General features: G+C 37.6%; 4 protein-coding genes across 4 annotated transcripts; 3 read left to right on the top strand and 1 right to left on the bottom strand.

Annotated features, from left to right (window-relative positions):
• The first annotated feature begins 438 nt into the window (after nucleotides 1–438).
• vps29 (VPS29 retromer complex component) lies at nucleotides 439–5,648 on the top strand. Its single transcript, XM_053648583.1, has 4 exons — nucleotides 439–545; nucleotides 4,277–4,468; nucleotides 4,618–4,853; nucleotides 5,165–5,648. The coding sequence occupies exons 1-4, from the start codon at nucleotides 543–545 to the stop codon at nucleotides 5,280–5,282; spliced, it is 549 nt and encodes a 182-aa protein (XP_053504558.1). The 5' UTR covers nucleotides 439–542; the 3' UTR covers nucleotides 5,283–5,648.
• A 1,552-nt stretch (nucleotides 5,649–7,200) lies between these two features.
• Nucleotides 7,201–12,347, top strand: gpn3 (GPN-loop GTPase 3). Its single transcript, XM_053648580.1, has 8 exons — nucleotides 7,201–7,411; nucleotides 8,619–8,727; nucleotides 9,628–9,795; nucleotides 10,007–10,131; nucleotides 10,283–10,398; nucleotides 10,501–10,597; nucleotides 10,768–10,896; nucleotides 11,977–12,347. The coding sequence occupies exons 1-8, from the start codon at nucleotides 7,364–7,366 to the stop codon at nucleotides 12,040–12,042; spliced, it is 858 nt and encodes a 285-aa protein (XP_053504555.1). The 5' UTR covers nucleotides 7,201–7,363; the 3' UTR covers nucleotides 12,043–12,347.
• A 1,094-nt stretch (nucleotides 12,348–13,441) lies between these two features.
• On the top strand, nucleotides 13,442–20,004 carry arpc3 (actin related protein 2/3 complex, subunit 3). Its single transcript, XM_053648581.1, has 7 exons — nucleotides 13,442–13,575; nucleotides 13,975–14,074; nucleotides 14,251–14,327; nucleotides 14,619–14,687; nucleotides 15,685–15,811; nucleotides 17,089–17,183; nucleotides 18,328–20,004. Exons 1-7 carry the CDS (start codon nucleotides 13,570–13,572, stop codon nucleotides 18,388–18,390), a joined length of 537 nt encoding a protein of 178 aa, XP_053504556.1. The 5' UTR covers nucleotides 13,442–13,569; the 3' UTR covers nucleotides 18,391–20,004.
• ube2g1b (ubiquitin-conjugating enzyme E2G 1b (UBC7 homolog, yeast)) lies at nucleotides 18,446–22,089 on the bottom strand. Its single transcript, XM_053648582.1, has 6 exons — nucleotides 21,708–22,089; nucleotides 20,810–20,912; nucleotides 20,596–20,693; nucleotides 20,284–20,462; nucleotides 20,077–20,195; nucleotides 18,446–19,472 (listed from the first exon to the last, which is right to left on the bottom strand). Exons 1-5 carry the CDS (start codon nucleotides 21,748–21,750, stop codon nucleotides 20,109–20,111), a joined length of 510 nt encoding a protein of 169 aa, XP_053504557.1. The 5' UTR covers nucleotides 21,751–22,089; the 3' UTR covers nucleotides 18,446–19,472; nucleotides 20,077–20,108.
• Nucleotides 22,090–23,816: the final 1,727 nt, after the last annotated feature.

Here is a 23,816-nt window from a genome sequence, read left to right as displayed (position 1 = left end):
AAAGAGGTGTACTGATATATATATATATATATATATATATATATATATATATATATATATATATATATATATATATATATATATGTGTGTGTGTGTGTGTGTGTGTGTGTGTGTGTGTATCTTAGTATACCTCTTTTTAACAGGAACTTATATATATAAATATATAATATGTATATATATATATAGTTTAAGTTTCATTTCTGCTTATAAATTATTTTAGATATTTTTATTTATGGTGTACATTATGGTGTACACCTGCTCACCATACACAAAATATTTCTCCTTTAAAGTTGAATAAAATTTTCATTCTCCGGTCCCAAATGCAAATGAATAACCCTAGAATAATTTCCTGTTAAAATGAATACTGTGATAAAATTTACATGAACACCAGCATTTTATTTACCGAGACACAATACAATACAGGTTAGGACCAAGGACAATATTCACGATTACTTTTGGTGCTATTTTACCAACCTGGCAACCCTGTCAGAAGGCCGATAGTCGCTTCCTGCCCTTCATTGGAAACACACAGCTCGGACAAAATGGTAAGATTTTACAGTCTAGCCAGATTTATACTAAAAGGATATGCGGTATGCATATAACAGTACATTCGTACAGACTGAAAACTGCAATTTAAGACCGGAAGTCAGGCGATATTATTAGCCGTTAGCTAGTTAGCGAGCTAGCTGGCTAGCTTCATCCATAATATCTATCACATGACTATCCTACAGAGCTAACTGGAGTTGGGTGTTCCCATCTAAACGCATTATTTACTGCAAAACTGTTTTATTTGAAGTTTTAATCCCTGTTTCGTTGCTAAACCATTATTTATTTATTTATTTGGAGAGTGGCATGACTCAAATAAAATTAAATAAATAAACAAATAAAAGAACTTCACTCCTAAACACTTAGCTAACTCTGGCTAACATCATATCATGCTCAGCTATTTCATTAGACCGTTAAGATTATTCATTTAGATCAGACCTTAGGGGTTTGACCATAAGTTTTGTTTTCCTGGCAATCCATTTAGTGTCAAGAGTGTCTTATCTGAAGCACAGTGTCCTGAAAACAACTTCCCAGGATGAATTCTGAATTATTTTACTCCTTCTTATTCTTACCATGCAGTGAAAAATCAACACCAGGGTGTCATTATTTAAACACAGTACTGCTTGTTTAATATTAGACACACTGAACTGTTTAAATGGACGTTGGAGTCAAAAACAGGAACTAACAAAACTTTCCCAAAAAATCCACCCTGAACGACTTGCGTATTCATCTTTATAATTAATCTTCACGGGCAGGCGTCCAAGATTTACTTTGGAATCAAATTCTGTATTTTTATTTTTGTTAAACTTTTTTGGATGGACATGTTGGTCTGTTTCCACTTTCCTACACTACCCACAATGCCTCATGACTGCATTGATAGAAGCACCCTCACTTCATCTCTACTTAAAGAGAGCGATGCAGCGGCGCTTTAGTCCTTTAATCTGTGTATCTCTCGTATCTCTTCGCCTGTACACTCTGCTCAAACAGATCAGCTTCAAGTTCACCATCTCTGCTGTAACAGCGTCGTATCAGCACTGCAGTGCAGTGTTAAGATCACGTTAATTTTAAAGATTTATACGCAAGTCGTTCTCTGATGTTGAGGTCCTGATAGTGCGTCTTTCCTTAAAACAGTCAGAGCAACGTGTCATAAAATTGTAGCTTTTTATTTGTTCAGGTGCCTCGGTTTATCATTTATTAGACCCCTAAATTTATCAGTACTGGTTCATGTTCTGCTTATTTGAACAACTCTTCTTTATATTTAAACCATTTCACTTTCCTAAACCACCAGTTATGGGGTGTGGTTCAGCTCATTTTGACTGACTAAACCAAAAAAATATTAATAATCATTTAGCAAGAAATTTTCCCATTAACCCCACACTGCTAACCTTTTAATTAACCATTATCAACTAACATCTCATTTATGTTTGAATTATTCACTTGATATTCATTTGGTATTTCAGTTTCCTTCTCTGTCTCACACCATCTTGTATTGTTTGTGTTCCTTTATTTGTGATTTATGCACCATTTTGATCTCTCGATGTCCCCCCCACTCCTCCTCCTCCTCCTCCTCCTGATTCCTCCTCCTCCTCCTCTTCCTCACGCACTGTCTCCCATCCTGTCTCCAATCAACTGCCTTGTGCTCAGGCTGGTCACAGAGTAAGTGCCCCTCCACTCCCTCCACCCTGCTTTACCGAGGCTTCTATTGCAGACTAATGGTGACGGCTGTAGTATCGCTGCTCTCTATGAGGCTGTTGGATCTAGTCTGACCTCTGCTTTGTGTAGGAAACACACGTAAAGGTGTCCTGGGACATGCTTGGTAACATCCTTTCAGCTAATGTGTGGTTTTTGTTGGTAATTGAAAAAGTGTTTGTGTGACATTTCTCAAACTAGGTTTAGTCTTAGTATATATACGAGAGCCAGGAAGTTATACTTGATTGTACTTGAGAGCAATAATTGATTAGAATGTAGATGATCCAGACAGGAAACCTGTTTTTTTTTTGGTTTTTTTTATTGTTTCCTGTTTAGTTTTGTCCTGGAGCAATGAAAGTAATGTAGCAAACAAGTGAGGAAAGCTCATGCGTCGTGTATGTGGTTTTTAACCCTGTATGATCTCTATAAAAATGGACGAAAAATAAGTCGAAGCCGAATCGCTTTCTTCCTCCACACACACACACACACACACACACACACACACACACACACACACACACCATCAGACTGTGGTAGGAGGTGTGACCTCAGGTTACGTCCACGCTAATCCGAATGAATTTCTTTTTCTAAACATCTTTTCTCTTAAGTTTTGGATTTCCGTCCACACTGCTACAGGAGCTTTTCGAATACGTTCTCCCAAGCGGACTCCAAGTGTGGCCAGAGAAAAACGGAGGTGTTCTAAAACAATGACGTATTTTTCAGTCATGTGACGCAGTCATGCGACCCATTCGACTCAAAACAAACCAACAAGATGGTGGATGATGTTGCACTGCAGTTGTTGTACTTGCTATCCAGTTTGCTCGCGTCGTTAAAGATTAATGTCACTCTGTATGACCTTCAGATCGCATTTTGTTTTCCAAAGTGGATGGAATGTTCATTCGCAGTTGCTGTTCAGACTGTACATTTTTTACGGATGCGCAGTATAGGGATGTAAGCGTGTTCGCATATTTCAATGTGGATGAGCAATTTTTGGAAAACATTTGAAAATGTCAGTGTAGACGGAGAGTGTTTTAAAGCGATAACGCAGTTTTCGGATCTATGTGGATGAACGTGGACGTAGCCTGAAGGTTTAACGGTGCAGCTACAGACCTTTAAACATTTTGTGTAGGACCTCGAAGTACACTGCGACTCAGAAATACGCGCTGCTGATTTGTTTTTCGCCGAAGAGATCAAGCGACGTACGGGCAATATGGGTGAAGGTTTTGCTTTTCGATGTGGAACATTTTCTGCACATCACTACTGAAATGCAATACTGTTTTCCCTGGTGTGATTGCTTTTCTCTCTGGCACTTAATCTTCAGTATATTGAGCGACTATAAGCCTGAGCATTGTACTGAAGATGAATGAATGAGTTTGCACACTGCTATGCTGATAGCCCCTCCAGGATTACATGTTTTTGCGAGCGCGGAATTGAACGCAAAATTAAACACCAATATTCGGTGGAGCTAATTTTTAAAAATTACCGCACATTTTCCACAGATTTGGCCTGAGACGTGTCACGTGACTTCATCGCAACGGGCATTCAGCCAAAGCCCACTTTGATTCAAGTGCGTCGAACATGAATACAGCTACAAGGTCTCGTTTACCAACAAATATCACTGTGAAAGACAGTTGCAATTTTGCCAATCAATTCTAGTAGTTTTCCACAAAAAAAAAACCCACAACAAACTCCGCAAGATCCACCGGAAATTTTGAAAAAGTTCCTCCACGAAATCCTGTACGGACCGATAAATGTTCCTTACTTGTCGGCTACGTTAGCCTCGTCGCTCCAGTAGAAAGTTTACAGAAGAAAACCATGGTTTGTCTGATAGCCTAGAATAACTGAATCCTGTAGATCCACATAGATCACAAAGTTAGATTTGAGCTCCTTGTCAAACTTGGTACTGGTGATTAATATAAATGTGAAAACAATATAAACATTTAAGTCGGTCACAATCCATTAGCTTTGTTTATAATCTAATCTCTTACTCGTAACTAATCTAAGGTGACGCTCTAACTCGCTGTCTATTATATATCTCCAGTTGGTCCTTGTATTAGGTGACCTGCACATTCCTCACCGATGCAACACTCTACCAGCAAAGTTTAAGAAGCTGCTGGTGCCTGGTAAGATTCAGCACATCCTTTGCACAGGCAACCTCTGTACGAAGGAGAGCTACGACTACCTGAAGACGCTGGCTGGAGATGTGCACATCGTCAGAGGAGACTTTGATGAGGTGGGTTTTCTCTTTTACGCAAATAGATAACTTCAGTCTTCTAACTGAACATTCTTGGGAAAGTTTATTTATTTATAGTGGCTTGTGTAATACAGCTTGGAAACATTAAGGCATTGTTTGAAGCATCATCATAGTTTTTTGGGCCACAGAATTTGAATTACCCTGAGCAGAAGGTGGTGACTGTGGGCCAGTTTAAGATCGGTCTGATCCACGGGCACCAGGTGATCCCATGGGGCGACATGGCAAGCCTTGCTCTTCTCCAGAGGCAGCTGGATGTGGATATCCTCATTTCAGGCCACACGCACAAGTTTGAGGCCTTCGAAAACGAGAACAAATTTTACATCAACCCCGGTTCAGCCACAGGGGCTTACAATGCACTGGAGAGGTACTGCAATGACACGCACCTCCTTCATGACACCTCTGTAATGCAATGTTTATGTCTTCTCTTAAAGGTCCTGTTTGTAATGTCTGTAAGTGTTGCTAGACCTATAAAATCGTATAATTCCAGAGATACCTTAGGGGAAAATAATTAGGATTTGATCTGATATGGAATTTTGATTCCAGGCTTTTGTTTAGATTTTTCAGGGCCAGAAATAAGCTCCGCCCTCAGCCAGAACAGAGCTGCCCAGCTCATCCTCTTTGGTTTGTATTATGACTAATGATATTCATATTATTGTTGCTTGTCTCTCTTCACAGCAACATCATACCATCCTTTGTTCTGATGGACATCCAAGCGTCTACGGTCGTCACATACGTTTACCAGCTCATTGGCGACGACGTTAAAGTCGAGAGAATCGAATACAAGAAGTCATAAAGACCGTCAAAGTAAATCAGTTGCCTTCTTCTAAGATGCGTTTCGTCCCATTCCCTTATCGACTACACCCCGGAGTCTCAGCCTGTTGCAGATGCTGTACATTAACGCTCATATTTTACTGAAGTGTACAGCATTGTTTATATGTCATCAGCAACTGCTTGTGTTCTCTTTCTCAGCAGCATCATGTTGCATAAGAATGCAATAATAATGTCATATTATTTGCATAATGGTAGTGACTCATTGCACCATGTTTCATGTTAAAGATATGTCATATTGACTCTTCAAGGTTGTTATTATTATCAAATCCAAGGCCCTGATAAAAACCATGTGAAATATTTCATACAATAATAAAAATTTAAAAAACCACACACAAAGTGACATATTAGTCTTGAGCTGTTTAAATTGAACTTCCATTTTCCTTATATGAAAAATCCACTAACTGAGAAAACAGGAACATCTTTCGAGGTAAGTTAAATACCTAGAACAGTTTTGTTCAGATAAGATGTGTATTAGCATGATGATGTTGCACAAAGGATTTTTTAATCCCTATCACGAAACACACAACATAATGCAGAGGTGCCGTCATCTGCTGTTTAGTTGTGAAGCCAGCCACAAACATGGTGTGCATGGAAGAATCATCAGAAGGCGCTTCAGGAATGTCAATAGTGTTGATGTGTTGAGGCTGCAAAGGTCCTGTCCTTTCTCTGAGGTCTTTAAGTCCATATTCTGGGTTATTGATGTCTATGCAAACAATAAACCAAATTATATCATAAGGAACAAAGCAATCAGTATGTAAAGTCATGTTTGCTTGTTTAAATTATAAGGACTTTTGCATGGTATGATGACACTTTAAAAAAAAAAATCAGTCAGACTGTATTGTAGGTGTACCAGTAACAATACCAATGATTGATAACTTTCAGATTACAAAACAGAAAATCCTCATTTTCCTTGACTACTATGGACTTGTACGAGGCTAAGCCTTTAGACATAATGACAGTAAAACTAACTTACTTGTATGGTATGAGTGAATCCTGATGACCTGTTGACACCAGAGAATAAATTAATAATAAATAAATAAATAATAAAACACAAGCTGTTTGTGAGCAGAACAATTATATCGTGTTAAAAACAAAATATGTGTGTGTGTGTGTGTGTGTGTGTTATAGTAGGGTTTAATTGTGTAAGTCTGGTACAAAGATCAGGTTTTATTTATACTAAAGTTTTTGTTATCTACATTCAAGTTATTTAAAACGTGACCATTTTTTTGCTGTTGTTTCTGAACGTCATATATGAAATATATCCAAATATATTTCTAATATCTCCTAATACTGTGTTAATTCTTAATCAACTAACACTTGATATTAGTGCAGTCCTCTATACATCACGCTTACTGCATTCAGTCATAAGAAGAAAAAAATCTATTTGGGCTTACATTACTAAAAATTATGTCATCTGGGACCATCTGAATGAAATCTGTATACGTTTATTTATTCATTTATTTAATAACTGATATAATTCAAACATGCATTACTAGTGCAATAGACTGAGCACTTCTGTAGAAATTCATTACACTAACACTAACTTACCTTAATGTTAGAGGAAAATTCACAGCTCATATTTGAGGTTTTTCTTGTCTTCAAACTAGTAGACTACAAACGTTGCACAGGTACAGGTGACTACGGATACGGTTTACATGCAGTGTACAAAAAAAACGCTTCTTTTTCTTTTCTTTTCTTTTTTTTTTTTTACCCCTCTCGACTTCCGTAGAGCCAACAGTGCTTGAATACCAAATGACTCGCTACTTCCAGTATAAGCGCACTACACGGGGTAGGAAGTAACGGCGTCTAACGGCGTCTAACACCCTATGTAGTGGACCAGATAAGTTTACTATAACGCTCTTTAGGATTGAACCCATGTCACAGGATGTTGTTGACTGAAAGCAGCATGGAAGCCGCGCGGCAGATTTTGTGCGCGTTGTTTTTAAGATGATGAACATTTCTGAGTTGTTTAATGTTAAATAGTGCAATAAAACAACATTAGTTATAATAAGTTATAATTTTGTGGGGTGAAAGAGTGAGAAAATGCCTCGCTATGCGCAGCTTGTAATGGGACCTGCTGGAAGCGGCAAGGTACAAGAGCTAATTCACTGAATTACTTATGTAACAAATAATAACTTGTTTTTTATTTAATTAATTACTTTTTAATTCTTATATATATCTATTGCTATTTTATTAAGCCACTCTAATGTGTAGATTTTCTTTGTAGTTACTCTATTTTTATAGGACTGAAGTCATAGAACTAATGTACAATGCTCCTGGTGGACGATGCAAATGCCTAATACCTTTTGTTGTTGTTTTGTTTGTTTGTTTATTTGTTTTTTAAAAATAAAATATGATCTAGTTTTTCCCTAATAAAGTGTCAAAAACACATTCAGTCGGTCAGCTTTATAAAAGTCCTCGCAAATGCAATAAAAGGCATGTGATATTACATCAGAGTGCTGTTGAATTCTCGATTCTGATTGGTCAGGACGTGCTGATTCATTTTCTATAACTGAAGCACTGACAATATTTCTAGCTGTAATACTACTCACTGGATTATATTAATGTTCTTGTTCCCCATTCACTGGTTTCCAGCTCTTCTCAGAGTAAGACTTACCCAAGTAAGTCTTCAAGACTTCATCTGGGTTCAAAATTCATTTATAGCTGCTTTAACATAAGTAATAAGAGGAAATAAGTTTTCCAGGTGTTCCACAACATTTAAATGTAACTATAAAGGGATAATAAAAAAAAAAGTATGTGGTGTCCTTTGTTAATAAATGGAAAAATTGTAATCATTGGCAAAATGCTGTGGTATAAGAGAAATAAAACACATGCTGTGCATGCTGTTATAGGAGCATAAGCTTCAGGTGGCAACAGTAACCCGGTCATTGATTGATTATTTTCCTATAATGCCACTCCCCCCAAAGTGGTTTATTCCTTGCTTATTGACTATCCCTAACTGATATTTAAGTTGTGTGTGTGTGTGTGTGTGCGCGTGTGTGTGTGCGCATGCGCAAAAAGCACTAATCATAGACAGACCCTTTCCTCAAAGCCATTAAGCAGATCAGATGGCTGTATTTATCAAATTAATAAATACTAAATGTTGTATAGTCAATAAATATTGTACCACTACCTAAATGTAGTTAAAGAATAGGATTTTTTTTTTAAATGGGCTGTTCTGTACTATTTAATTCCTCTTGTCTATTTTGTCCTACATAAAAGGACAGAACACAACAACAATATGTACACTCTTTAATTGTGCATTTAATAAAAAACATTTTATTTTCTATCTTTGCAGAGTACATACTGCTCCACCATGATCCAGCACGCCGAAGCCATAAACCGCTCCATACAGGTCGTAAACCTCGATCCAGCCGCAGAGCACTTTAATTATCCAGTCATGGCAGGTAAGAGCAATCAGTAGAGTGGATAGAGAGCGGGAGAGTCGGAATCGGGCCACGTGTGGCAAACGTACTGAGTCTACTCTTTAACTAATGATTTGAATCAAGTTTGGTTAATTAGAAATATCACCAAATAGACCTGATTCTGCTTCCTTTATCCTCCGTGCCATGGATTTGTCGCCTAGGGACGTCCATACGCTTGGCCGAAAAGTCTAATCATTGACAAATTCCTTTTTGACTCTGGGATTAATGATTGTAATTGTGAATCTATACGTTTTTTCCCCCACAAAATGACATACAATAGGTGCATTGCTGTATTGTTCCTATTATTGCTCATTTAATTCATATAATAATATTTATAATTACTTTTTAATATCATTAATTTTTTACTTTCACTTGTCACTCGCTCTATGTTTTGTGTGAATCCTTCTAGTCGCTGTATTGAGGCAAAGGGAGGTTGGAGAAAGTACTAATAGCAGGAGTGCTAATAATTCTGTCATGTCTTTTTTCCAGTAAGGGTTTTATTTGTTTTTGAATGAATTCACTTTGATTAAAGGTTCTCTCATATTGTTAGGTGATTAACCAAAAAAAATACATTTCCTAACATTTTAATTTGCCCATCTTTCTCCAAGGGTGCCAATAATTCTGGATGGCTGTATATTCAAAAAAATTATTCCGAATTGAAGCGCTTTTAGACATGCTGAGTGAAACCCAGACCTGCATTTTCAGGTCTACCAGAGATCGTTTTCTGGACCTTCACTTGGGTGGAAACATTTTGAAAATGCCCCGAGTCTAATACCGTGACTGAGTTAAACCGTTAAAATAAAATAAATAAGTACAAATTTATGGGGAAAATATGGCAGGTTGAATGATTATTCTGCCTTTTCGCTTTCCCTGAAATAACAGATATCCGAGAGTTGATCCAGGTGGATGATGTGATGGAGGATGACTCACTGAGGTTCGGGCCAAACGGAGGCTTGGTTTTCTGCATGGAGTACTTCGCTAGTAACTTCGACTGGCTAGAAGAAAGTCTTGGCCATGTCGAGGATGACTACATACTTTTTGACTGCCCAGGTTATGAACTAGCTATTTAATTACTTTTAAGAGCGTTGTACATTTAAAAAAAAAAAAAAAAAAAAAAAAACGATGGAAGTAATAGAGTGCCTTGAGCAAATTCAAGCAGTGAAGAAATGAATTCTTCAGAGTTGGTTAATAAGCCATGATGAATAAATGACCAATTCACTGGACTGAAACCATCTTGCATTGTGTTTGTGTTTCATTTCAGGTCAGATTGAGCTATACACTCATCTTCCGGTCATGAAGCACTTAGTCGAGCAGCTCCAGCAGTGGGAGTTTCGTGTGTGCGGCGTCTTTTTAGTCGATTCTCAATTCATGGTGGAGAGCTTCAAGGTAATGTAATTGAGCTCTTGAGATGTTAATCCTATGTTCAGTCTCTTATTGTTGAAGATTGTCATATGGACTTGGCCTAATCTTCACAGACTCAGTGTGGATGTGTGACTTTGCCAGAAAATAATCTCACTAAATACTCCCCCCCCCCCAGTTCATTTCTGGTGTAATGGCAGCCTTGAGTGCCATGGTGGCACTAGAAATCCCCCAGGTCAACATCATGACCAAAATGGACCTGCTGAGTCCTAAGGCTAAGAAAGAGATTGAGAAGTAAGTGAGGATTAACAGAATGTACATTTTTATTATTAGTGTGTGCATTGGGGAGTATAACGTAATTCAAATGGAGAGGTGACGTATACATGTTTACCGCAGGTACCTAGATCCCGATATGTATTCGATGATGGAGGACAGCTCTGCCACGATGAGGAGCAAAAAATTCATGAAACTCACCAAAGCTATCTGTGGTTTGGTAAGTCGGCTGTTACAAAGTCGGAATAAGTAGCGATGGAAAGATTCACAGATGCAAATGAGTGTATGAGGGTGCCAAAACTTTGTATCATGATATGTTCATATTTCATGACATGTTTCCTTTTTCCTTCTTTGTTAAATTTTTTTCCTTCTTTGATTTTTTTCTGTTAGATCGATGACTACAGCATGGTGCGTTTCCTGCCTTTCGACCGCACCGATGAAGAAGGCATCAACATTGTTCTCCAGCACATTGACTTCTCCATACAGTACGGCGAGGACCTGGAGTTCAAGGAGCCGAAGGTAGGTACATTTTGTGCCATGTAGTGTCATGTATAGTGCTTTCGTGCGTAATTACACAAAAAAGGTAATTGAAAAACTTGGAGTTTTTTTTTTTTGTTTGTTTGTTTTTAGACAGTCCTAGTCCAACACACATGAATATGTTTATTAAAGTCAGAATGCATTCGACATTCAAAAACAGGGTAATATAAATTCAACAGAATGGCATGACGGGTAATGGCTATGTCCCAAACACCAACATCTGAGTGAATACTAATTCGTGGTCTTTAAGAAGGTTTAAAAGGACCGTCTTATGGTGTCTGAGAACTGTGCGACATTTCAAAAGTACTACATCACGACAAACATTTTGAAAATACAAAAATGAAAGACTGAATTGTACAGAATGTCAGAATGCAAAAACTAAATCTTTAATACACAAAACTGAATCTAAGAACACAAAAAACTAAATCTTTAATACACAAAACTGAATCTAAAAACACAAAAAACTAAATCTTTAATACACACAACTGAATCCAAGAACACAAAAAACTAAATCTTTAATACACACAACTGAATCCAAAAACAAAATCGTTAATGCACAAATTAAAATCCAAAAATACAAAAGCAAAATCTTTAATACACAAAACAGATTCCAAAAACAATCTTTATTGCACAAAACGAAATACAAAAACAAAATCTTTAATACACACAGCGAAATTCCAAAACACAAACAAAATCGTTAATACACAAAACGAAATCCCAAAATACAAAAAACGTAATCTTAAAAACACACAAAACAAACATAAAAATATAGATATTTAATGGAATAAATAAAAAATATATCAAGCAGCAAATAATGTTTCCTGGTGTTTAAACGGACACGCACTCATGCTGCATTATGTGAATTCCTCGGCCATGAGGTAATACCTTTTTTTTTTTTTTTTTTTTTAAATAAGTCACGATATAGTTTATACCTTGATACCTTAATTATTAGATGATTATGAGGTGATTCATTCTTGTCATTAACACTGGTTTGTATGCAGCTTAGTTCATAATCTATATTATGGTCATTGTTTGCATCATTATTGTCACTTTTCCCCCCAGGAGGATGATGAGGAGCCGGGCAACCAGAATTATGATGAGTATTTCCAAGACAGAGTGGATTCTTAAACCCCATGGCTGCGTGGCCACCAGAGAGACTGAAGGGAACGGATATTTTAACGCACTCAGCTGCTTGGCGCTGTGGAAATCCAAGCCTGAAAGTGAACAACACTGTCAGAAAGAGCCTGGGTGTAAAGAGAGAATGCGCAAGAATTATTTTCAGTGTTTTGTTTTGTTTTTTTGTCTGACTGCATAAGTGTTTATCTATTATTGATGCTCTTTGCTCTTATACTGGGTGTAGACATAGCATGCTACATTCTATAACTTGTAATGTTAAATATTTTTTCAATAAAAGTGAGATTTTGGAAAGTGTGTATGCTGAACCATGTGTCATTGTTGTAAATAAATTTTTCAGTAATCTGAGGACAAATACACACCTAGATACACTGTTAATAATGGACAACTTATGAAACATAAAAACAATCCACAGAGCATGACAGATTGGAGCGGCTTTTTTTTCTTTCTTTCTTTTTACAAAGTTTACAAATTTATGTTGCTGCCTCACAGCTCCAGCGTCCCTGGTTTTATCCTGAGCCCAGGTTAATCTTTATTTTCCCCTTGTCCATGTCGGTTTCCTCCAGGTTACCCATCTTCAAAAAGATATATATATATTCTGGTAAGTGAACCGGCGACTCTACGTAGTCTCTAGGCATGAATTGGTGTTTTCATTGTGACCTGTGACAGACTGACATCCCATCCTGATAGTATTCCAACATCACACCCGGTTTTTCCAGGACAGACTCCAGGTGTACTAGTAGACAACTATCCTAACTGGGATAAATAGGTTTCTGAAGATGAAATAATGAGTTACAGGGTAGAATATTTTTCTTAGAATTTTTTAGCATTTGCTTGTGCGCTTCTTAAATCAGGCCCTGATGCTCAGAAATAAAACTCCTAGCATTACAATACTGGTAATGGTGGATCCAGAGGATATCCTGGGAACACTGGCTGTGAAGTGGGAATACACCTTGGATGGGGTGTCATGCACATACCTGCTGCCATCCGTCCATCCATTTACAGGGTCTTGGGGATCCTAGGACACCCTGTACGGGGGACCAACCCATCGCAGGGTACAATCGTACACACGTTCACACACCACAGATAATTTAGAAATGCCAATCAGCTTACAGCGCTTGTCTTTGGACTGGGAGAGGAAACCAGAGTACCCAGAGGAAATCCCCCGGAACAGGGTGAGAACATGTAAACTCCGCGCACACGGAGGAGAGGCGGGATTCTAAGCAGAATAGTTTACGTTGTAAAAGCATATCAGTGTCGAAATGTTAAATAGTGCCGTCTGAGCAACACTGGGTGCGTTGGAGGTGAAAATATAGCACAGAAGCCCAGAAATAAATTCTCAAAACGTATTACTTTTTTAATAGACTTTTCTTTTGCCCCCTTGTGGACAATAGAAGTAACTACACTGAATTTACAATCCAGCTACTTCCGGTATCGCTGTGTTGGGTGGGACAGCGGAAGCGGCATTTTTCAGTGCTGTGACAACAGATTTCCTTCTAAAACCAGACAACATATTAAAAAATGCCGGTAAGCAAACTCTGAACATATTTAAACACACATCTTTTGATATATACGACAGAAAATGTGTCTTTAAGGGCTTTTAAAATGACAGTCTAGCAGCCTTTAGCTAGCGAACTTGCTATATTAGCCAGCTACACGGTTAGACAGCCATCTTATACCCTGTTGGAGTTATTTTTATTCACTTTAATATGATTCTGCAAATAAATTAAGCTTTAAATATAGCGGTTTATGTTTTTAAAAGAATAGTGTTGCGTATCTGTAATACAGTGTCTTAGAAAGTCAGTGCTGTGAAGCTGGTTTTGCATTGCTTTGCAAATATTAATTCACATCAATAAAGATGTATAGAAGTCTAACATTTTAATTCTGTTAAATGTTCTGTTGTATTGTTTTCTTTTTCTTTTTCAGGCTTATCATTCCAGTCTGTTGGACTCCGATGCCAAATTGGTGGGAAATATGGCACTGTTGCCCCTCAGGACACAGTTTAAAGGCCCTGCTCCAAAAGAAAGTAATATTATAATTTTTTTTGCCATATTTCTAATCATGGAAGCTGTTTACGTATGTCGTATAAATGTTGTGTACGAGCTGTAGCATTTCTTCCTTAAATGGTCTTCAACCTGTCACATCTCAGACTCGTCAGCAGTGCGTAATGTTCCTGTTTCCTTTTTCTCTTTCCTCTTTCAGCTAAAGACACAGACATCATCGATGAGGCCATTTACTACTTTAAAGCCAACGTGTTCTTCAAGAATTATGAAATTAAGGTAAGTCGAGATGCGGGGGGTAATAAAGCAAAACAAATGCAGGAAGTGAGAGACGACATGGGGGGAAAAATGCACGCGTGCCTCGACGTGCACGTCTGGCTCAGCCCTCTCTGGCAGTACATTTCTGTTTCACCTTCACTCATTACCAGACTATTGAATTTGTTCTTATTTCTGCTTAGAACTGATCAGCATTATGTACACGTCTAGCCTCGTGGATATTTGTGACGACTTCTAATCATGTCGTGATTCTGTCTTGGACTGATTTTGAATTTGCATCACGCTGTTTATTAGAACGAGGCAGACCGGACGTTGATCTACGTCACTCTGTACATCTCTGAATGCCTCAAGAAGCTGCAGAAGGTAAGTGCGGATCAGATTTATGTGAGGAACAAGACACTTCAGGGGATAGTTATAGCGGAATAGTCAAGGATGACACGGGGTGACTTGGGTTGTTTTCCAAAAACATCATGGAACTTTTAAGTGTTTTGATTCCTTTTATACCACAGCAATTTGCCAACACGAACAATTTGTTTATTAAAGATCAAGTCGTGTTTTTTTTTCTTTATCCGTTTATAGGTGCATTTAACGTTAATGTACAGCAAGTAGAAACGTTCAGGTCCTCACTGGCCTCTCTTTAAGTCAAAAAGACAACCAAAAAAAAAAGCATAAACTGCGTCTGTCCTGAAGACTTCCACATGGCGGAAAACTTTGTTACGGCTTTACGTCTGGCTGTTACAAAGTGCTGACACTGTAGACTCCTTGCATGAGTGAATGCTAAATAAACATCCTTATAAAAAAACAATCATCATTTTAAAAAAATTGTAAATCTTTCTCTTTTTTTCTTTTTTGTGGAAAACTACTCGAATTGACGAAATCGCAATCGCACGAAATTGTTTCGCAGTGATATTTGTTGGTAAACGAGACCACCTTTTAGCTGTACTCATGTTCCGCGCATGTGAATCAAAGAGGGCTTTGGCTGAATTCGCGTCGGGATGTTGTCCATTGACAAGTCTCGTCCTGAATCTGCATAAAAAAATCTAAGATTATTTCGAAAATTCACAAGCTCCTCCGGATATTGCGGCGTTTGCTTTATTTTATTTCCACACTCAAATTTAATCTTTCAATCCAGCCTCGTCGATATAAAAATTAACTCTCGTAACGTATGTAACTAAGTCAACTGACTCAAAAAAAAAAAAGCATACATTGGAGATATTGTTAGCGAAACATTGTTAAATAATGTTCATAACCCTTTTTTTGGTTCCGTATATTCATAGTTCAGCAGAACGTTCCATAAAACTGGACTTCAATATCTCCTACTGCTGTGTGTTTTGAACCCATCCTTGTGTTTGATCCACAGTGTAGCTCAAAAAACCAAGGAGAGAAGGAGATGTACACGCTGGGAATCACCAACTTCCCCATCCCAGGAGAGCCGGGATTCCCTCTCAACGCCATGTACCTTAAGCCTACCAGCAAACAGGAAGAAGGTACGCTGCAAACAGCGTCATTACTCCTCAATCACAATAATGCAGACTTTAATAATACACATTGACAGTCAATGTTTGTTTGGTTTTTTTGTACACCTGGAGTTTCTTAAGGTTTATTTGCTAAGGTTTATTCGCTAATTTTTCCCGGGCAGAACGATACAGAATAGCAGTTGAACAAGAAAAAACGAAATCTGTGCGAAACTTCTTAAGTAATGCGACTCTACAAGAGAGCTGTATTAAATACTTAACGTTTCATAAGAAACAGTTCTTGATACGTATATACCTACAGTATTCCTGGTCAGATTTTTCCATTTCAACGTTTTTCTAATGAGCTCATTTTAAATATATAGTGTTCGAAAATATATGGAGTTATGTTCTATTTACAACGGATGATGCTTTATGAAGTTTCTAAATTTAATAGCGACACATTGTGTATTTTAAAATGCGTCTAGTTATCGTCTATGTAAAATCTATGAAGGTCCAATAAAATCCATTCCCACGATTTACCTGTGTACACACAAATGAGGAAGTGCAAAATGACCTGGGAATGATATCTGTAGTTTAAGTATACACTACAGGTCAAAAGTTTAGACACACTCGTTCTTTATTTTTATTTTTATTTTTCCACATTTTAGAATAAAATAAAGTCATCAAAACTCTGGAGTAACACAGATGGAACTATGGGAATTACGTTGTGATGATAAAAAAATCCAAAATAATTTAGTATTTTAACATCTTCAGAGTAGACACGATTTTTGCAGAGAATTTCCAGAAATGTATTCTTGGCGTTTTCTCACCCGATTTCTTGAGGAATTTCCCTGAGATGATTTTTAAACAGTATTAAAGGAGTTCCCACCTACGCTGGACTCTTATTGGCTGCTTTTCAGAATATTTCGCTCCGAGTCGTCCTTTTAAATAAATATTTTTTTCTAAATAAAATGTTCATTTTCTAATGAAAGAAATGAATATGTTGGCACGATTATATTTCTGTCTACGACACCGATTTCAAACATTTAATCATACACCTTCAGATCAAAAGCTTTTTAAGATCATGAGAAACGTTTCAGTCGAGTGTCCACAAACTTTTGACCTGTAGTGTATATGATTTATAGATACCGTGTGTTCATTAGAGAACTTAATCTTCGCATTGTAGCATTATGGGTCAGTCTTCCAGCATTGTACAGCTGTAGCTTTATGTAGTGCTTTGACCTGTAATCTTATCAGCCTCCGCTCCCTTTGTGGTGTTGATCTGGCATTTGTTCTTGCGTCCTGTGCAGAAAATATGAGGGCTTACCTGCAGCAGATTCGTCAGGAAACAGGCGTGAGACTGTGTGACAAAGTGTTCGACCCACAGACAGACAAGCCAAGCAAGGTAAGATGGTTTATTAAGTACAGAGATTTTCTCTTCGTTTACTGACTTATTTTGTTAGGTAAACCTACCGTATAGCTGTACAATGTCAGCTGAGTGTCAACGTATGCTTGTTAACAGCTAAAACACTTAGTTGCCACTTTATTAAGAACATCTACTTTGTATATTCTCTTATTGGCCAGTTTATCATTTACAGCCAGCATATATAGGACACTTTGTAGGCGTACAATTACTGACTAGAATGAGAGCTGACCTGGTGGTGTTTGAGTGCTGCTACGAATTGTGTATCGACAGTGTGTTCCGTCACGCCTACCTTGTAGGTATCTCAGCAGGAAACTATATTTCTCCTTCCTTCACTTAAATACGTGATGCAGGCAACGCACGCTTCCACGCCAGCAACAATGCTGTGCTGAGAACGTACACCACCAAAATAATATCTGCCCAGCAGCTGTTCTAGGTACAGATGAGCTATGGTTACTAATTGTACACCTTCAAAGTGACCCAAGTGGTGGGTGTATGCCAAAATGGCCAATAAGAGTTTATATAAAGTAGGTGTGCCTAATAAAGTGACACAAGTGTACACCATCTTTTAGCTGTTAACAACAGAAGCGTAGGTTGTATTAGACTACCTGAAAATTTGCAGCGTGTAGTGGTTTTGGAAAACCCATGTGATGTCGCTGTGGCTGAATTCTGATAAACAAACTAATTTAAAAAAAAAAAAAACAATTTTTGGCCAAATGTGTGATTTTCTTTGCACACTGCTAGCTCAGTGGTTACGATGTTGGACTTCTGATCAGAAGGTTGTCAAATCCCAGCTCTGCTGAGTTGCCACTGTTGGGCCCTTGAACAAGGCCCTTAATCTTCAACTGCTCACTTGTATAAATGAGATGAACGTTAGTCGCTCTGGATTAGGGCGTCTGCAAAAATGCCGAATATAAATGTCAACGTCACGATTTGATCAGGTTTTTTGATAACTGTGCTGTAGTGAAACCTACATAAGTCTAATTGAGTCAAATACCGCATGCCAGAATGTCTACCACGCATATTTCAGTAGCCATCATAACTATATATAGTAGAAAATGTCAATATTACCGCCACAGTAGGCTAATCACCAGAATGTTTTTTTGTTTGTTTTTTCTCTCCACAGTGGTGGATGTGCTTTGTAAAGAGACAGTTTATGAACAAGAGTCTGTCTGCTCCTGGTCAGTAAGAGGCATCCATGTGGAACGTGGGGTCAAGATATTATTACAGTTTTGGTTGTTCTCCCCTTTTTTTGTGGTTTATTTCCATTGGATACCAGATTTAAGATTAATTTTATACTGCCCATTTGCTTTCCTGCCATCATATGTACAACACAAGGCAATCAAATAAAAGCTGAAAAATGAAAAACGGTTTATTCTGTATAGGAAGGCTTTTGATGCTTTTGACTTGGGATAAAGGGTGACTCTGGTTGTTGATGTTATTCCTTAGCTATAAATGTTGAATTTTTTCCATTTGGGAAAACTTAATGCTCCTGAGGAGAATCAAATCTGAGAACGAGAACCACGAATGTTTCTCACATATTTAAAAAAAAAAAAAAAAAAAGGTGATGAGAGAAGACGCACAATAAACTTTTAGACTTAAGACGAAATGCTTTTAATGAGCGATAAGAAAGTAAATTAGGAGAAACGGACAAAAGATTTAAAAACTAATATTATGGCTGACCGCTTTAAAGTTACACACTGTATAGCCACGAATGAAAAGAACTCAAGTGGAGGCAAAACACAAACATGGCTATAATACAGGATATTTACAGTCACAGAATATTTTATACACAAAAATATTCTCTTTCATGAATTATTCTTTTTGGTTTGTCGAGACAAACAGGATCGATTCCGACAGACCTGGCATCACTGAATTCAATTCGCTCCTGTACAGGAGGATATATTAAGGCAGCAGGGAGCACACTGACTCCTTAGGGAGAGACATTTCTGGTATGAGGCTCTCTACAGCTAGAGTGAGTGTGAAACTGAGAAAATTGCATAAGTGACTTTGCACATAGTTGATGGCTCAGAGGCAGGAGAAGGGGAAAACAAGCAAAAAAAAAAAAAAAAAACATGCATTACACTTCATCATTATCCAGACAATAAATAAGTCTCACTCTCTCACATACACACGTACACAAACACATGATATACTTCTAACCACACATTCAGAGAAGATTCAGCTGTTACAATATTTCCATTTCCTTGTGAGTGAAACTTCGGCTCAGAGTGATGGATCTCTGATCACTTGTATTTCAAGCTCTCCTGTCTGTGGGAAAGAGGAAAAGTAATTTGATTAGTAATTAGCGATTACATCCGTGACAAATTATAGCATGTCAAGCCACATGTACGAAAAAGAGGAGTGAATATTGTACCCATTACTGAATTCACATTTTACACACAGTATTTCTTTTCCCATTATCATTATAGCAGCAAAGCACTGCTCTATATCTATGCTACATAATTATTTTGTAAAACATTTAACCAGTAATTGTGATGGAAGTTTAAAGCAAACAACTGGTGTTTTTTTTTGTTTTTTTTTACAATTTAAGAATCAATACATCAGTCATTAAGGATAAACCTGATTCATATAGCTATCTTGTGCATGTTTTTGGATGTTTGGTGGGAAATATGTGCTTGTTTTCTGCATCCGGAATGAATAGATGTAATTTTAATTCTACTTTTAAATATCAGCAACCTTGCTTATCAAATTCCAGGGTTGTTGCAGATCCTTAAAGTCTTAATTTTTTTTTTTTTTAATTTAAGGTTGTATAAAAAAATAAAATAAATCTGACCACTCATGATCTAATCAGCTCACACTCAGTTATTAGTGTGTATATAAACACTCAGTGATGCTATCTAGACAGAATTACCATTTAAGTGAGTATTGCAGTGAAGGGAATATCTAGTCGAATGCCATCTCCTGGCTTTTTCTCACACAGCGGGCAACTTTCCTTTTGAACTCTCCACTGGGATCCTCTCGCCATTCTTTCTGTCAACACACACAACCTTGCATATCATCCAGGTACTCTCCACACCATCACCACAATGTGCTAACTTGCGTCGGGATCTGGACTTACGGCAGCGTCCACGTTGGCTGGCGAGTCGCCGTTCGGGTCAGCCAGCATGGAGATGACGCTGATCATGATGGTTTCGACGGTGTGGATCGGCAGCCAGCGCTCTTCGGGCTTCTCGTAGCCAAACTTGTCCTCTCCTGGCTCGTGTAAGATCGAGATGCAGACGTCGCCGTTCTTTGCCACTGAAGGTGTGGGATCAGAATCACATCAAGCACATGCTAGTGACATATTGCTGATAAGATATGCAAATCAGACACGAATCGGATCTCTGCACCTTTAAGACCAGTTAAAGGTGGTCTAATCATACGCACGTACCATTAGGGTGCCAGAGTTCTGTAATAAACTTCATCTTTGGAGGACGGAGTGGGTAGTCATGAGGAAAGGTGAGGTTCGCTTTAAAAAATCCACCCTCGCTATTACAAGAAAAAGTAAAACAGAAATCCTGTTAAGACACGCAACAAAGTTCTTTCTACGCTTATAATGACTGGAAGTGAATCTGTACGTACTGCTTACTCACTCAATTACTTACAACAACGTATCTGCTGGGCCGATGATCACAACCTCCCACTGATAGATATCGTCGTCATCGATCAGACCAGCCGAAAAGCCATCAACAGGGTTCTTATTGAGTTCTGTGATCAAATACAAACAAATCAATATTTTTGGACACCACCACCACCACAAAGGACAAGCCAAAATGCTGAAGAACTGCCGTTAAGAACCAGGACTGAGAGATCATCTGCTCTTCTCATGGATCTTACCTTCCACAGAGAAGAGAATCCATTGTCAAATTCGGATATATTAAACACAATCATTAACTTGTAACTGATACAATTTACTGACTACACACTACTTATTTATACAAATAAGATAAACACGTTTACGGTTACACACATTTCCCCCTCTCACATGCATTCCACCAAATCCCGCCTCTTGCTTGGTTCTGATTGGCTGACAGTGCCTGAGCTTGAACAAACAACCAACCGTAGCACAGGAGGCGGGATTTGTCGCAGTCAGGTTAGTACAATGTAGCTAAATCGTGCGTGCAAGCCGTTCAACTAACCGGTCTAAAATATACTCAGAATTGTCAAGACTATAAATATTTAACCTGATACGTGTTAATAACAGCAAAACAATATTATATGTATCTCTGTAAATCTCACTATAATCTTATCGACCTGTTTCTCTGTTTTAGCAATCGGAACTAGCTTAACAAATCACTTAACAGTTTTATATTTAAGTTATTTGAACATGTAACAGATATTAACTTAGTTTAACACAATTTAACGGATATGTTTTCGCTAATAATCTGATATTTTAACCATTTTTTATTCTATAACTAGTTTATAGCATAGCTAGCTAGCTATAGAACCCAAAAAGTAAGTCTACTTAACATAAAAACAATACAAATGTTTTTTTTTTATTACCTGCTAACTGTTTTCTAAGAAGAAGCGACGACTGCTCGGTCATTTTAATTAACCAGTTAGATTAAGGGGGGGGGGAAACCTAAAAGTAAATGTAAAGATAACAGCGAAGTTCAACACCGTTGCCTGCTTTACTGTTTCGTCTCTTAACTGGTGGTGCTGCTGCTGTCGCCTGATTGACAGTTTTGTGTTCCAATCACGGTTGAGACCCGCCCAAACGCCACGTGCGCATGCGCAAGAGGAAATAAATAAGTATATATATAAGGCGCATGCGAATGGTGCTAGAAACCTGACGCATGCGCTATGACGCATTCCACATGACAAAATAAAACACTACTAATAAACAGTTAATTAAACGAAATAATAAAAATGTATTAAATTAAATCATTACACACGTGACACCTATTTGAAAACTTGAGTTGATTAAAAACTAAAGCTTACAACAAAAGGTAGTAACTTTGACAGAGTCATAAAAGTTTTAGAATAAACTAAATCCGTAGAAGACGGATCTATATATCCTGTAATATAAAACAATTGAGGTACAAGGAGGGAAATTTTAGAAATTTTAGATGAGATTTTTCTAGAAATCTTTTACGTCTTTTTTAACGCGATTTTTGCATGTTGCATGATGGTATCGGAATATCACGATGGAATTTCTGAGTCTTTATGATCTTCCTCTCTGTTCAAATTAGCATGGGATTACAATTTATTAATAGATGTAATCAGAAAAGCATGAAGCTGAATAAGCAGAAGCTGTGCTGTAGTAATGATAAATGCCCACTAGATGGCACACTGCTCACATCCAACCCGCAATGCCAGGGCCGGTGGCTCTGGCGCTACCTTAGTTGGACAGTTTTGGAAAATGGAGCTACAAAATTCTATTTCAGTTGATCATTATGCATCATCAGGAAGAATGTAAATATGTTTGGCTCAAAAGATGCATTAAAATGTCTGTATAAGCACACACACACAGACTCTCTCTTTTCTCCACCTCTTACCCTGAGAGCTTCATTATCTCCCTCACACGCCAGATTCTTGCATTTGCGTTTTCCCAGGTCCTTATAAGGACGGTGTGTGGCTGTGTGCCCAGACACTGACACCAAACATAGCCTTAATATGGCAGAGGGTAGTTTATCAGTCTCATTCCTCATCCAGGAAACCAAAACAACAGGATTAGTTTTTTGTTTGGATGTCAAAAATTAGAACATAGTGTGTCATGTTTTTGCTTTTGGTCAGAAATGGACATTTGATGTTCAGTGTTTTTAACAGAGCTGCTGAATTATTGATGCTGATGGGTTAGAAGGTGCTGATTCATTGTCTATAACAGAAGCACTGACAGTAGTTCCAGCTGCAAAGTAAATCACAGGTTTATATTAATGCACTTGTATAGTGCAAGGAAAAAAAAACAACTTTGTGGTATCTGAAGATTTTTGTAAGGAGATGTTTATTTAACATATATGGAAGCCTTCAGGACAGATGTGTCATAGCAAGCTGTGTTTTTTTGTGTGTGTGTTATTAACTACAAGAGAGATATAAACGAGAACATTGGGTGAGGGAACATCGGTTTATAGCTGCTATAATGTAAGTGAATTACAGGAACTAACTTATCTTGCAGACATTCCAAAACACTACATGTATCTATAAATGGTTAAAAAAAAGGTATGACATATTGTTCTTTAATAAATTTAAAAATTGTAATCAATGCCAACTTGCTATAGTATAAGAGGAAGAACCCACTTCAGGCCATACTGTTATTAGAAAATAATCAATTTCAGTAAGTTCACATAAGGCTACATCACATAACAACCCTGTTGTTGATTATTTCCCTTATTTTTTTTATTCCTTATATAGCCCATTACATTTTAGTGCAAAAGAAAAAGTTGTGATAATCCTGCAGAGCATCTAGGAGGTAATAAGCTTCAACTGTGTCTAGACACACTTTTACAGTTATTTATAAGACGAAATGACTTGTCAGGTCGCATCACACCATCCTGTTGTGTTTTATTTCCTACTTATGGTGTATATACTTTCCTGCTGAAATAACGTTCATTATTAGCCCACATCCAAATACATATCCCAACTGGTTTGATATTTCCAACAGTTAAATCATGG

The sequence above is a fragment of the Ictalurus furcatus genome, chromosome 18, assembly GCF_023375685.1.
Source record: "Ictalurus furcatus strain D&B chromosome 18, Billie_1.0, whole genome shotgun sequence".
Classification (NCBI taxonomy): Eukaryota; Metazoa; Chordata; class Actinopteri; order Siluriformes; family Ictaluridae; genus Ictalurus; species Ictalurus furcatus.
The sequence above is the reverse complement of the archived record's forward strand: the minus strand, read 5'-3'. Positions and strand labels throughout refer to the sequence as shown.